The 13,253-nt window shown below is 37.9% G+C and overlaps 1 protein-coding gene and 1 long non-coding RNA gene across 3 annotated transcripts in view; one reads left to right on the forward strand and one right to left on the reverse strand.

Annotated features, from left to right (window-relative positions):
* Nucleotides 1-3,101: 3,101 nt before the first annotated feature.
* Nucleotides 3,102-4,901, reverse strand: LOC148159533 (uncharacterized). Its single transcript, XR_015763157.1, has 3 exons — nucleotides 4,500-4,901; nucleotides 4,041-4,153; nucleotides 3,102-3,400 (listed from the first exon to the last, which is right to left on the reverse strand). It is a non-coding gene; the product is annotated as an uncharacterized LOC148159533 (long non-coding RNA).
* Nucleotides 4,902-11,669: 6,768 nt separating this feature from the next.
* Nucleotides 11,670-13,253, forward strand: part of cfdp1 (chromatin remodeling protein CFDP1) — a 39,697-nt gene continuing 38,113 nt past the window's right edge. For both annotated transcript variants that reach the window (XM_088006641.1, XM_088006642.1), the window contains exons 1-2: nucleotides 11,670-11,751; nucleotides 11,935-12,005. In XM_088006641.1, coding sequence (XP_087862767.1) covers nucleotides 11,726-11,751; nucleotides 11,935-12,005 — 97 coding nt within the window. In that variant the 5' untranslated portion in view covers nucleotides 11,670-11,725. The remainder of the gene's footprint in view (nucleotides 11,752-11,934; nucleotides 12,006-13,253) is intronic.

Genomic DNA, 13,253 nt, shown 5'->3' on the forward strand with positions numbered 1-13,253 from the left:
TTGCAAAAATATATGAGAAAAGATTTTAAAAAAGTATAACAGAGTGAACATCTTTTTAGACCTGGGTTTTTTGAGCATCTCCATTTTATATAAAAGTCTAGGATTCAAATTCTACTCCACTGAGCAAGTGGAGTAACATGGATGTAACAACTGTTCACATACATATAGTAAATACAAATACAAATCTCCAGTGAAGGTTCTTTGTGTAAATATATATCGTCATGGATAAAAGTTTTTGCAGTGAAATACATTTGGCCTTTTTCCATTTCACGGTTCACTGAAGAACTATTTAAATGAATTTATGAAAAAGCCAGAGCTTTTTAAGTCAGTGTCTCAAATTTATGTGCAGAGTCAGTATTATTACCCTTCTGTCCACAATTTCTGCAATATTCTTTGACATGTTTGTATTAACTAAGAATTATTTCGGTCAACACCTTTTCCGTTACGTTGTTTTTACTCATTTGACAAACAACTGAAATAAATTAGATTAAATGTTTGATCAACATTTAATCTAATTCAAGCTTCAGCTGTCAGTGTCACAAATGCAACTTTCTACCCAGGATGTTTCTTTCACTCTTCACGTGACTAAGCAGCAGCTGGTATGAGATACATTGCTGCCATCTTTTGGAGGCAATGAGTATTCCATATTTCCTTTGACTTAAATTTAACTAATGAAAGCTGTGAAAAGCTTTTCAGGGTTTCCCACAGAAAACTTGCTAAGCCTGGTGGTAGGGGCACTCAGGCAGTTATCCAGTGGCCTACTGTGTTTTTCAGTTAAGAAATGTCTAAAGTGGAAAGGAAATTTTAAAATATCACCAGGTAATTATGTGTTTATTTGAAGACATTAACAATAACTAAATATCAACTATAAACTCTTAAAAACAAACAAATGATATAATTTTTTTGCACTTCACTTTCATCTGAGTTAAAGTGTCCAAATGTTTTTCTTTTTTTCTGTGATTTATCACTTCATTGATTGAAGTTGATAACAGACCGATGAAGTCAGGCAGTGGTTATGGAGTTCCACTGAATAAAAAGAACTCTGACCTCAGTCTCCCTATGTGTTCACATACTGACCACACTAGTATTGTGCTTCCAGCTGTTTCAAGAAAGAGACTTTAGCCCGTCTTTGTTATCAGAACAGAACTTTGTCATTGTAACAATGAAACATTGTACAACATTTGTGCGCAATTCTCTAGATAAAAACAATGTCTCAGTTTAAAACAAGACTAATATCACAGTTACTAGTGACTAAGAAAAAATATAATTAATAAATAAACCATGCCTAACCTGATGGGGCAAAAGTAAAACCTGGTGCCTCACCAGGTTTGTAATACACTGGCGGAAACCCTCCTTTCTCTACCTTCTGGTAGCTTCACTATATTTTAAATATATTTTTAAAAGTCTGTCAAACCAAGTCATTTAAACACGACTTCTATTTATAGTCCTTTCTCTCGTCCCACTTGTACTCAGGGAGCCCTACTGAGTGATCGTCTCCATTTGGCGTGCCATGGAAGAGACCAGTCTGTGGTTCTGCAGCCATGAAGCCCAGGTTACTTTGATAGTTGCCTTCAGCTGCATTGCTGGTTCTGGTGTCTCTCATCTTTAACTTTACAGACACTCATAAATTTACAGCACTGGATAAATTCTCTGCTTTGTAATTCTCTGTAAACTGCAGTACAGTGATTGATGAGGCATACGTAATAAAATAGTAAACACACAAATGATTAAACACACATTAAAGTGGAATGAAATATTGGGTTCATTTTAAATTTGACAAAATGTCTATATATCTTTCTTCTTTATGAAGAAAGAAAGAAAGAAAGAAAGAAAGAAAGAAAGAAAGAAAGAAAGAAAGAAAGAAAGAAAGAAAGAAAGAAAGAAAGAAAGAAAGAGGGAAAGAAAAATGTGGAACAATTACTTCCAGGTCATATTCTTCTTCTTCTTGTTGGTTTTTATTGGCAGTTGGCAATAAACTTTCAGTAGCATCACCGCCACTCACTGGTATGGAGTGTGGTTTGTGATGATCTACATACCTTCCCCTACTTTTACTTCATACCTAATCCCTACAAGAATTTCTGACTAAACATACACTCACACATACACACCTACTTATATAACCTTACTTGCCTATAGCTTTAGTTATTCTTTACACATTCACAACCATATTACTCTACTCAGATTCTATGAAATTTTAAGAAATTGAATAATTATTTGAATATGTCTACTTCCCAAATCCCTCCTCAAAAAATATACTACCTAAACCTTTCTTTAATACCTGCACACTCTCTCAACATGCATCTTCTCTCTTCTTCATATTTATAACACTCTAAAATAACATGCTCTATTGTTTCAAACTTCTCACAATATTCACACTTTCCTGTTTTATGCTTCTGTATTTTAAAAAGTGAATAATTAAGCCCTGTATGACCGAACCTTAACCTTCCCAGATAGCACAGAATCATTGAAACAACATTGAATCGATGTCAGCCAGAAACATTGAATCAACGTTGAACGCCGACATTGAAACAACATCGAAAGTGGTCGGTGACTTGTATGTTGAATCAACGTTAGGGTTTCAACCATTACTGACATTATATCAATGTTGATTCAACCATCATCTGTATGTCAACTTACATGCCTATTTGTGTTGATATTACATTGAATCAGTTAGGAATCCACGTTGATTCAACCATTATCTGAACGTGGATCTGCATGCAGATTTGTGTTGATTCTACATTGAATCAATGTTGATTCAACACTCATTTGACTGTGGATCTGCATGCATATTTGTGTTGATTCTACATTGAATCAGTTAGGAATCAATGGTGATTCAACCATCATCAGAACGTGGATCTGCATGCATATTTGTGTTGATTCTACATTGAATCAATGTTGATTCAACACTCATTTGACTGTGGATGTACATGCAGATTTGGGTTGTTTTTATATTGAATGAAAGCTAAGGATTTATGTACATTTTAGGTCTGATAGGTCTACATCATAACATGCCACTAAAAGTTTCTTCACTGGTGTTAAACAGTGATTATTGGCAGATGATGCGTAAACTGTGTACAAAAGTTTAAAAATGACAACATGGGTTTGATTTAACATTTTATTTAAGAAAAGAGGGACAGATCTTTAAACATATTTGATTCCTTTTTGACTGTCAAAACAACAGTCTGTTGTCCACAGAAGAACAGAGTCCATGAGGTTAAGCTTTGTACTGTATGAAGTAGGGAAACAGTACAAGTTGTGGTAACCCCAGTTTGACTCTGGTTGGCGTCACTTTGATTCCTTGTGATGTTTTCCTCTCATTCTGGCGCATAATGAAGCCACTTCTTGACAGTTTTGCTGCAGTCCTCAAGAGTCAGCTTTCGGTCAAACTGCAGAGCAACAGCTGAAGAAAATAAAAGTGAGGAAGGTGCCGGTTAGAAAGATGATAAACATTTGAAAAGTTCTGAAACACAATGAAATATTAAACAGTGTACTGGTTACAGGTCTGAGAACAAATACAAACCATATAGTTCCCCATGTACACTCACTGTTAAATTAATATCTTAATCTTTCATTAATATTTATCTTAATGTTTACATATACAACTACATTTACCCATTAAGCTGCAGTATAGTGTAGGATTTATGATATTGATATTAAATCAATATTTAAAATAAAGGGCTGTTTATCAGAAAACCTAACAATAAAACTCAGGGAGGATCAGGGTTTATTTAACACACCAGAGACAAATAAATAGAACAAAAGGTGATTTATAGTGTAGTGGGAAAAATTATAATTTATACAGAATAAACTTCCATCAAATAGCTGGTTCAATCTTCCATCAACTACAAATATTTCCAAATAAGTTGATTAAATTCCTTAAAAAGTGTCTATATGCTAATAAAGATCCCACACAAGTAACAATAGTCCAGTTCAATTTAACCAGTAACCAATCCAAGGATCAACAGACTGAATCAGTCATTAGCAGGTTTAGTTCAGTGTTTCACCTGCCTTACATGTTAAGTGTTTCCCTTCTGCCTCACCTGGATTGAATCTGTGGATGATTAACAACCTTCTGCACTTCTTGATGGCTGCAGACGGTCATGTAATCATCCAACTCAGCTGTTCTGGTACAGAGGCTCATTTAAGCACGTCCCTAAGCATATCATAATAAAAAGTTAAAAACAAGTGATTACTATCACAACAATTTAAAGCCCACCTGGAGCAGCCAGCCTTACACTTTCTTGTCCACCACATGCTCTCCCAGACCAAACAATAGGCCCCACCCTATTTTAAAAACTCAAATCCCACAAAATCTCGCAGGATTTCATACTTAGGCCTGGAGTGGTGGGTAGGATGAAAATAATACAAAAGGAGACATGACCTCAATTATTAAAAATATCCGTTTTGCCTCAAAATAACCAGGATTACTATGGGCACAAAACAATGCCCTTATTTTTCAATAAACACATTTAAGATCAAAGTAATATTGAAAAACTTACCATAAAAGTGCTCAGCGGAGAATTCAATTCAGAAGCCGGTAGCAAACAAGCCAGCAGCAAAGTGGCTGTTTGGTTGGGACAAACCACAAGTGTAAAATTGGGGAGGTGGACTGTACAACTCCTAGTACAGACTTGTAGATGTTTTTGTGTCAACACATTATTCACAGTCAGTAATAATATTTACAGAAAAGTAAGAAAATGTACAGAAAGGAATCACAACCCACTGTTCTCAACATGTAGTGCTTAATTTGAAACATGATTAACCCCCACCTAGTAATAAAATGTTCTGACCCAGAGCTCAAGGAGGGGGAGGGAAGAAGGGATGAGAGGGGGTAAAGAGGAGAAGGTTGGGAGGAGCGGCTGGGTGGGGGAGGCTTGGGAGGGAGTAGGGGGAGATGAGAAGGTGATGAGGGCTGCAACAAACTGCCCAGATTGCACACAATGGTAAATCAACATTGAATTATAGTCAGAAGGGTTGATTTTTGGTTGAAGTCAACAACTGACGGTTGATCAACCATCAAACAACCATCCACCTCTAGCCAAGTAACCAATGTTGAAACTGTGTCATTGAATCAATGTTCTTTTGTGGTTGAAATCTAATGAATGAAATGCTAATGTCTGATCAACGACTGATCAATGTTGAATCAATGTCTGTTTTGATGTCTGCAAAACGGCTGTTTTGCCACACCCCTTCCCCTCCTCTCCTCCTCATCAGAGCTCTGGGTCAGCATTTTATTAGTGAGTGGGGGTTATTACATTCTAAATTAACCTCTGTAAAGGATAGTGGGTGAAGATTCATTTCTGTACATTTTCTTTCTTTTTCATAACAAAGTCCTACCGACCATTTGAGTGTGATATATTGACACAAAAACATCTACAACTTACTACAAGGAGTGGAGCGGTCCACCCCCACCATTTACATGAGTGGGATGTCCCAAACACACAGCCACTTCGCTGTTGGCTTGTTGGCAAAAGATGTTAATTCAATGTTGAATTGCCATCATGTGCAATCTGGGCAGGTGAAGAGCTATGGGGGGGTGGGGCTGGGGGTGCAGTTTCAAGTCGCTTAAATGTCTGATTATAGACTGAGAAAGTCTACTGCCTGTTGAGAAAGGTCTATTTAATGTTAAAGTTACTTTCCCTCAATGGAATATATACTAGTCAGTCCCAGTGACCGTTTCACTCACGGTTTAGCCGATGTGTTTCCTGGGTAAAGATCAACCAAAAAACGCAGACCAACCTCCCCGCCCCTCGCTCAACAGTTTCTGGTAGCGCAGGTGATAAATGTCAGGGGCCTGGTGATTCGTTAGGGGTCCGGTAATTAGCCCCGCCCCCTGGCCCAACGCTGACTTGTTCCGCTAGTGAATCTGGGTACAGAACGGAATCACAACTCAGTGTTGTCAACACATAGTGCTTAAGTTAAAACGTGATTAACCCTCACCTAAAAGGGGTTGTGCTGTGGTGGCGCAGGGGTTAAGCACAAACCACAATCAAGGCCTCAGTCCTCAACACAGCTGTCGCAGGCTCGATTCCTGACCTTGGCAACCTTTGCTGCATTACCCCCCCTCTCTCATTACCCACCTTCCTGTCAATTAACTATCAAATAAAGGCCACTAGCCAAAACAATCTTTTAAAATGTGAAAAATGAAAAACCCTCACTTAAAATTAAAGTTGTTTCACCTGATTGAGGGGTAGATGGGCCCAGGTGGGGGGAAAGAGGTGTGTGTGTGTTTTTGGCGGGTGGAGGGAAGGGGGTTGGGCGTTTGAATGGCAAGCGGTGGTGAGGGGTGCAAAAAACACCTTACATTGATTGAACACTTTGATTACTAGTTTTTCCCCAAACCTTATCCTCAAGGCAAACTGACCTGCATGCTTTCAGTTCAGCAAAACCTTGTTAATCAAATGTTAATTAAAATCATGTGTGCTGAATTAGGGAAATGCCTAAAACTTGCAGGGCAGTGTGCCTGGTGCCGGTGCTGAAAAACGCTGGATTCGATGTGGCATTTCAATCAATGAATGTTAATTGGCTAGAATTGAATGGTTGTTTGATGGTTGATCCAGCTTCTGTCATTGACCTGAACCATACATGCAGCCTTTGTGATCATAATTCAACATTGAATTAACATTGTGTGCTATCTGGGTAGTTCTTCCCCAAACCTTGACGTCAATCAAACTGACCTGCGTTTGACCTCCTCCTCATCAGCGCTCTGGGTCAGAGTATTTTATTACTGAGTGGGGGTTATCACATTTAAATTAAGCACTGTAGAGGATAGTGGTTGGTGATTCCTTTCTGTACATTTTCTTACTTGTTCATAACAATTCTCACTGACTGTGTGTGTGATATATTGACACAAAAACATCTACAACTTACTAAAAGGAGCGGAGCGGTCCACCCCCACCATTTACATGAGTGGGATGTCCCAAACACACAGCCACTTCGCTGTTGGCTTGTTGGAAAATATGTTAATTCAATGTTGAATTATCATCACAAAGGTTGCATGTTTGGTTGAGATCGACAACTGATGGTGGATCAACTATAAAACAACCATTCAATTCTAGCCAATTAACTAATGTTGAAACTGTGTCATTGAATCAATGTTGTTTTGTGGTTGACATCAAATAAATGAAATGCCAACGTCGAATCCAGTGTGTTTCAGCACTGGTCCTCCAGGCCCTACAAGTTTTAGGCATTTCCCTAATTCAACACACATGATATTAATTGACGTCTGATTAACGGGGTTTTGCTGAACTGAAAAAACGCAGGTCAGTTTGATTGACGTCAAGGTTTGGGGACGAACTACCCAGATAGCACACGATGTTTATTTTATGTTGAATAATGATCACAAAGGCTGCATGTATGGTTCAGGTCAACGACAAGCTGGATCAACCATCAAACAACCATTCAATTCTAGCCAATTAACATTCATTGATTGAAATGCCACATCGAATCCAGTGTTTTTCAGCACTGGCACCAGGCACACTGCCCTGCAAGTTTTAGCCATTTCCCTAATTCAGCACACATGATTTTAATTAACATTTGATTAACAAGGTTTTGCTGAACTGAAAGCATGCAGGTCAGTTTGCCTTGAGGATAAGGTTTGGGGAAAAACTAGTAATCAAAGTGTTCAATGTAAGGTGTTTTTTGCACCCCTCACCACCGCCTGCCATTCAAACGCCCAACCCCCTTCCCTCCACCCGCCAAAAACACACACACCTCTTTCCCCCCACCTGGGCCCATCTACCCCTCAATCGGGTGAAACAACTTTAATTTTAAGTGAAGGTTTTTCATTTTTTAAAAGATTGTTTTGGCTAGTGGCCTTTATTTGATAGTTAATTGACAGGAAGGTGGGTAATGAGAGAAGGGGGGTAATGCAGCAAAGGTTGCCAAGGTCAGGAATTGAACCTGTGACAGCTGTGTTGAGGACTGAGTCCTTGATTGTGGTTTGTGCTTAACCCCTGCGCCACCACAGCACAACCCCTTTTAGGTGAGGGTTAATCACGTTTTAACTTAAGCACTATGTGTTGACAACACTGAGTTGTGATTCCGTTCTGTACCCAGATTCACTAGCGGAACAAGTCAGCGTTGGGCCAGGGGGCGGGGCTAATTACCGGACCCCTAATGAATCACCAGGCCCCTGACGTTTATCGCCTGCGCTACCAGAAACTGTTGAGCGAGGGGCGGGGAGGTTGGTCTGCGTTTTTTGTTTGATCTTTACCCAGGAAACACATCGGCTAAACCGTGAGTGAAACGGTCACTGGGACTGACTAGTATATATTCCATTGAGGGAAAGTAACTTTAACATTAAATAGACCTTTCTCAACAGGCGGTAGACTTTCTCAGTCTATAATCAGATATTTCCTTTCTGTACATTTTCTTACTTGTCTGTAAATATTATTACTGACTGTGCATAATGTGTTGACACAAAAACATCTACAAGTCTGTACTAGGAGTTGTACAGTCCACCTCCCCGATTTTACACTTGTGGTTTGTCCCAACCAAAAAGCCACTTTGCTGCTGGCTTGTTTGCTACCGGCTTCTGAATTGAATTCTCCGCTGAGCACTTTTATGGTAAGTTTTTCAATATTACTTTGATCTTAAATGTGTTTATTGAAAAATAAGGGCATTGTTTTGTGCCCATAGTAATCCTGGTTATTTTGGGGCAAAACGGATATTTTTAATAATTAAGGTCATGTCTCCTTTTGTATTATTTTCATCCTACCCACCACTCCAGGCCTAAGTATGAAATCCTGCGAGATTTTGTGGGATTTGAGTTTTTAAAATAGGGCGGGGCCTATTGTTTGGTCTGGGAGAACATGTGGTGGACAAGGAAGTGTAAGGCTGGCTGCTCCAGGTGGGCTTTAAATTGTTGTGATAGTAATCACTTGTTTTTAACTTTTTATTATGATATGCTTAGGGTCGTGCTTAAATGAGCCTCTGTACCAGAACAGCTGAGTTGGATGATTACATGACCGTCTGCAGCCATCAAGAAGTGCAGTAGGTTGTTAATCATCCACAGATTCAATCCAGGTGAGGCAGAAGGGAAACACTTAACATGTAAGGCAGGTGAAACACTGAACTAAACCTGCTAATGACTGATTCAGTCTGTTGATCCTTGGATTGGTAACTGGTTAAATTGAACTGGACTATTGTTACTTGTGTGGGATCTTTATTAGCATATAGACACTTTTTAAGGAATTTAATCAACTTATTTGGAAATATTTGTAGTTGATGGAAGATTGAACCAGCTATTTGATGGAAGTTTATTCTGTATAAATTATAATTTTTCCAACTACACTATAAATCACCTTTTGTTTGATTTATTTGTTTCTGGTGTGTTAAATAAACCTGATCCTCCCTGAGTTTTATTGTTAGGTTTTCTGATAAACAGCCCTTTATTTTAAATATTGATTTAATATCAATATCATAAATCCTACACTATACTGCAGCTTGATGGGTAAATGCAGTTGTATATGTAAACATTAAGATAAATATTGAGAGATTAAGATATTAATTTAACAGTGAGTGTACATGGGGAACTATATGGTTTGTATTTGTTCTCAGACCTGTAACCAGTACAGTGTTTAATATTTCATTGTGTTTCAGAACTTTTCAAATGTTTATCATCTTTCTAACCGGCACCTTCCTCACTTTTATTTTTTTCAGCTGTTGCTCTGCAGTTTGACCGAAAGCTGACTCTTGAGGACTGCAGCAAAATTGTCAAGAAGTGGCTTCATTATGCACCAGAATGAGAGGAAGACATCGCAAGGAATCAAAGTGACGCCAACCAGAGTCAAACTGGGGTTACCACAACTTGTACTGTTTCCCTACTTCATACAGTACAAAGCTTAACTTCATCGACTCTGTTCTTCTGTGGACAACAGACTGTTGTTTTGACTGTCAAAACAACAGTCGAATATGTTTAAAGATCTGTCCCTCTTTTCTTAAATAAAATGTTAAATCAAACCCATGTTGTCATTTTTAAACTTTTGTACACAGTTTACGCATCATCTGCCAATAATCACTGTTTAACACCAGTGAAGAAACTTTTAGTGGCATGTTATGATGTAGACCTATCAGACTAAAATGTACATAAATCCTTAGCTTTCATTCAATATAAAAACAACCCAAATCTGCATGTACATCCACAGTCAAATGAGTGTTGAATCAACATTGATTCAATGTAGAATTAACACAAATCTGCATGCAGATCCACGTTCAGATGATGGTTGAATCACCATTGATTCCTAACTTATTCAATGTAGAATCAACACAAATCTGCATGCAGATCCACAGTCAAATGAGTGTTGAATCAACATTGATTCAATGTAGAATCAACACAAATATGCATGCAGATCCACAGTCAAATGAGTGTTGAATCAACATTGATTCAATGTAGAATTAACACAAATCTGCATGCAGATCCACGTTCAGATGATGGTTGAATCACCATTGATTCCTAACTTATTCAATGTAGAATCAACACAAATCTGCATGCAGATCCACAGTCAAATGAGTGTTGAATCAACATTGATTCAATGTAGAATCAACACAAATCTGCATGCAGATCCACGTTCAGATGATGGTTGAATCACCATTGATTCCTAACTTATTCAATGTAGAATCAACACAAATATGCATGCAGATCCACAGTCAAATGAGTGTTGAATCAACATTGATTCAATGTAGAATCAACACAAATATGCATGCAGATCCACAGTCAAATGAGTGTTGAATCAACATTGATTCAATGTAGAATCAACACAAATCTGCATGCAGATCCACGTTCAGATAATGGTTGAATCAACGTGGATTCCTAACTGATTCAATGTAATATCAACACAAATAGGCATGTAAGTTGACATACAGATGATGGTTGAATCAACATTGATATGTCAGTTATGGTTGAAACCCTAACGTTAATTCAACATACAAGTCACCGACCACTTTCAATGTTGTTTCAATGTCAGCGTTCAACGTTGATTCAATGTTTCTGGCTGACATTGATTCAATGTTGTTTCAATCATTCTGTGCTATCTGGGATTTCACCTGTATATATTTATAACCCTTCCGTAATTTGTTCCCCTATTTTCAAATTGAATTCTGGGATTGCAAGTATTGTGCTTCCAGCTGTTTCAAATTTTTCCGGCTATTTTTGATGCATCTGTATAAATTTGAACATATCAATAATAATTATTTAAATATGATTGCACTGAATATCTATCTACAACATTTGATTTGTCTTGTTTCTTTACCATTATTGATATATCGCTATAGTTTCTGGAAGAATCCAGGGTATAATTGATATTGGATCTGTTTGATTAATTTCTAGATTATCTGTTTTAAATTCCTTTATGTCCTTTTCAATTTTCCATCCATAACTCCTCATTTCTTTCTTCTCCTTTTCCCAACATGATTTTAAAATTTCCCAAGTTGGATGATCACATTTATTACCCATCAAATTTAACCAATAATTAATTCTTAGTTTAGTTCTCCTAGATCTAATGGCATTTCTCCCGTTTCTATTTCTAATGCTGCTGTAGGTGTTGTTTTGAATGCTCCAGTACACAATCTTAATGCTTGATGCTGAATACTGTCTAATTTATCCAGATGGGTTTTAGCTCTGAACCGTAAACTAAACAACCTCCAGGTCTATTGCTCCGGAACCTTCCTAAAGAGAACGTCGTTTCCTACCGGAACTGGGCGATATCGGACCGGAAGCCTCGGCATGCGAGAGCGAATGGTTGTTGACGAGTAAGAACGTACCCTTTCTGTTTGTGCCAGTGTTTAATGATCCCGTCTCTGTTTAGGTGTTAAGGAAGTGTCTGAACCCAGCGCACGTTGTATCTCTTAAACTGTTTTACATCAAAACAGGCTGTTAGGAAGCAGTCCAGCCTCTTATTATTCTCACCTCACTTAAGTTTTCCTCCCCCTCAGCGCCATGAGTTACTCTGACTACGACTCAGACGGATATTTGTCAAATGAAGATGCCGACTATGTCCCATCAGGTGAGGCTGTGCCTTGCGTTAAATAATGCTATGCTGTTGAATAAGAGACGATGGTTCAGACAGTTAAACAGAAAGAATGAAGACATCCAGCCAGATGTCTTCAGTGTGGAAGTAATATATTAATAGTAGTATTATAATATTAATAATGATATTTTATTATTTTTTAATCTTGAACAATTTACTGTAGATTTTTCTTATGTGGGAATTATTATATATCCTATAGTTTAAGAAACAAATGACAATTCTGACGGTATGAACCATTATAGACATCACCAACATGTTAGTTACATTATGTTAACATTTGTATAATAATAACAACACGCCGAAGCAACGTTTGGATTAAATTAGTTCAGCCTTTGGTTCCGTGAAAACGCAGTGAAAAATATTCATCACAAGTTCAAAATTTTATATTTTCAAATCCCAGACAACCTTCCTTTCTCACCAGACATAGAAGCCATACCATATATACTGCTCAAAAAAATAAAGGGAACATTTCACTTTAATTTTGTGTGTGGCTCCAAATCCAGGCCTCCATTGGTTAATAAATTTGATTTCCATTGATGATTTTTGTGTGATTTTGTTGTCAGCACATTCAACTTTGTACAGAACAAAGTATTCAAAGAGAATATTTCATTCATTCAGATCTAGGATGTGTTATTTGAGTGTTCCCTTTATTTTTTTTGAGCAGTGTAGTTTAGAGAAACCCTCACTAAAAACAATATGTCGGCTTAGGTTTGTGGATTGACTGAAGTTTACTTTTTTTTTTTTTCAAACTCTTAATCCTTGCCAAGTTATCATTTTGTGGAATGTCTAGCCTTTTTCTGAACAGCGGGTTTTGATGTGGGGGCAAACCCCGTCATTGACCAGAGTGGTTAATCATGCCTTGGATCCAGTTCACAACACACAACTCATGACAATCACACAGGCAGATTCCAACTGATCCTAATTATCACATTGTCAAATTCTGTTTATTATTCAGACTGGTTACAAAGTTTTCTGTCTAAGGAAACCCACCAGATTGCGTTGTGTTGTTGGCTTTACAGTAATCCCTCATACTGACCATACATGTGGTGACAGTGAAGGGGAAAAAACTCCCCTTTAACAGGAAGAAACCTCCAGCAGAACCAGAACCTGACCATCTACCAAGTGAGGGTTTAAGAAGATGTAGAATGCACACACACACACACACACACACACACACACACACACACACACACACACACACACACACACACTGGCATTAATTAC

Source organism: Poecilia mexicana, unplaced genomic scaffold (assembly GCF_051168715.1).
Source record: "Poecilia mexicana isolate PSO_F unplaced genomic scaffold, ASM5116871v1 scaffold_6, whole genome shotgun sequence".
Taxonomy (NCBI): domain Eukaryota; kingdom Metazoa; phylum Chordata; class Actinopteri; order Cyprinodontiformes; family Poeciliidae; genus Poecilia; species Poecilia mexicana.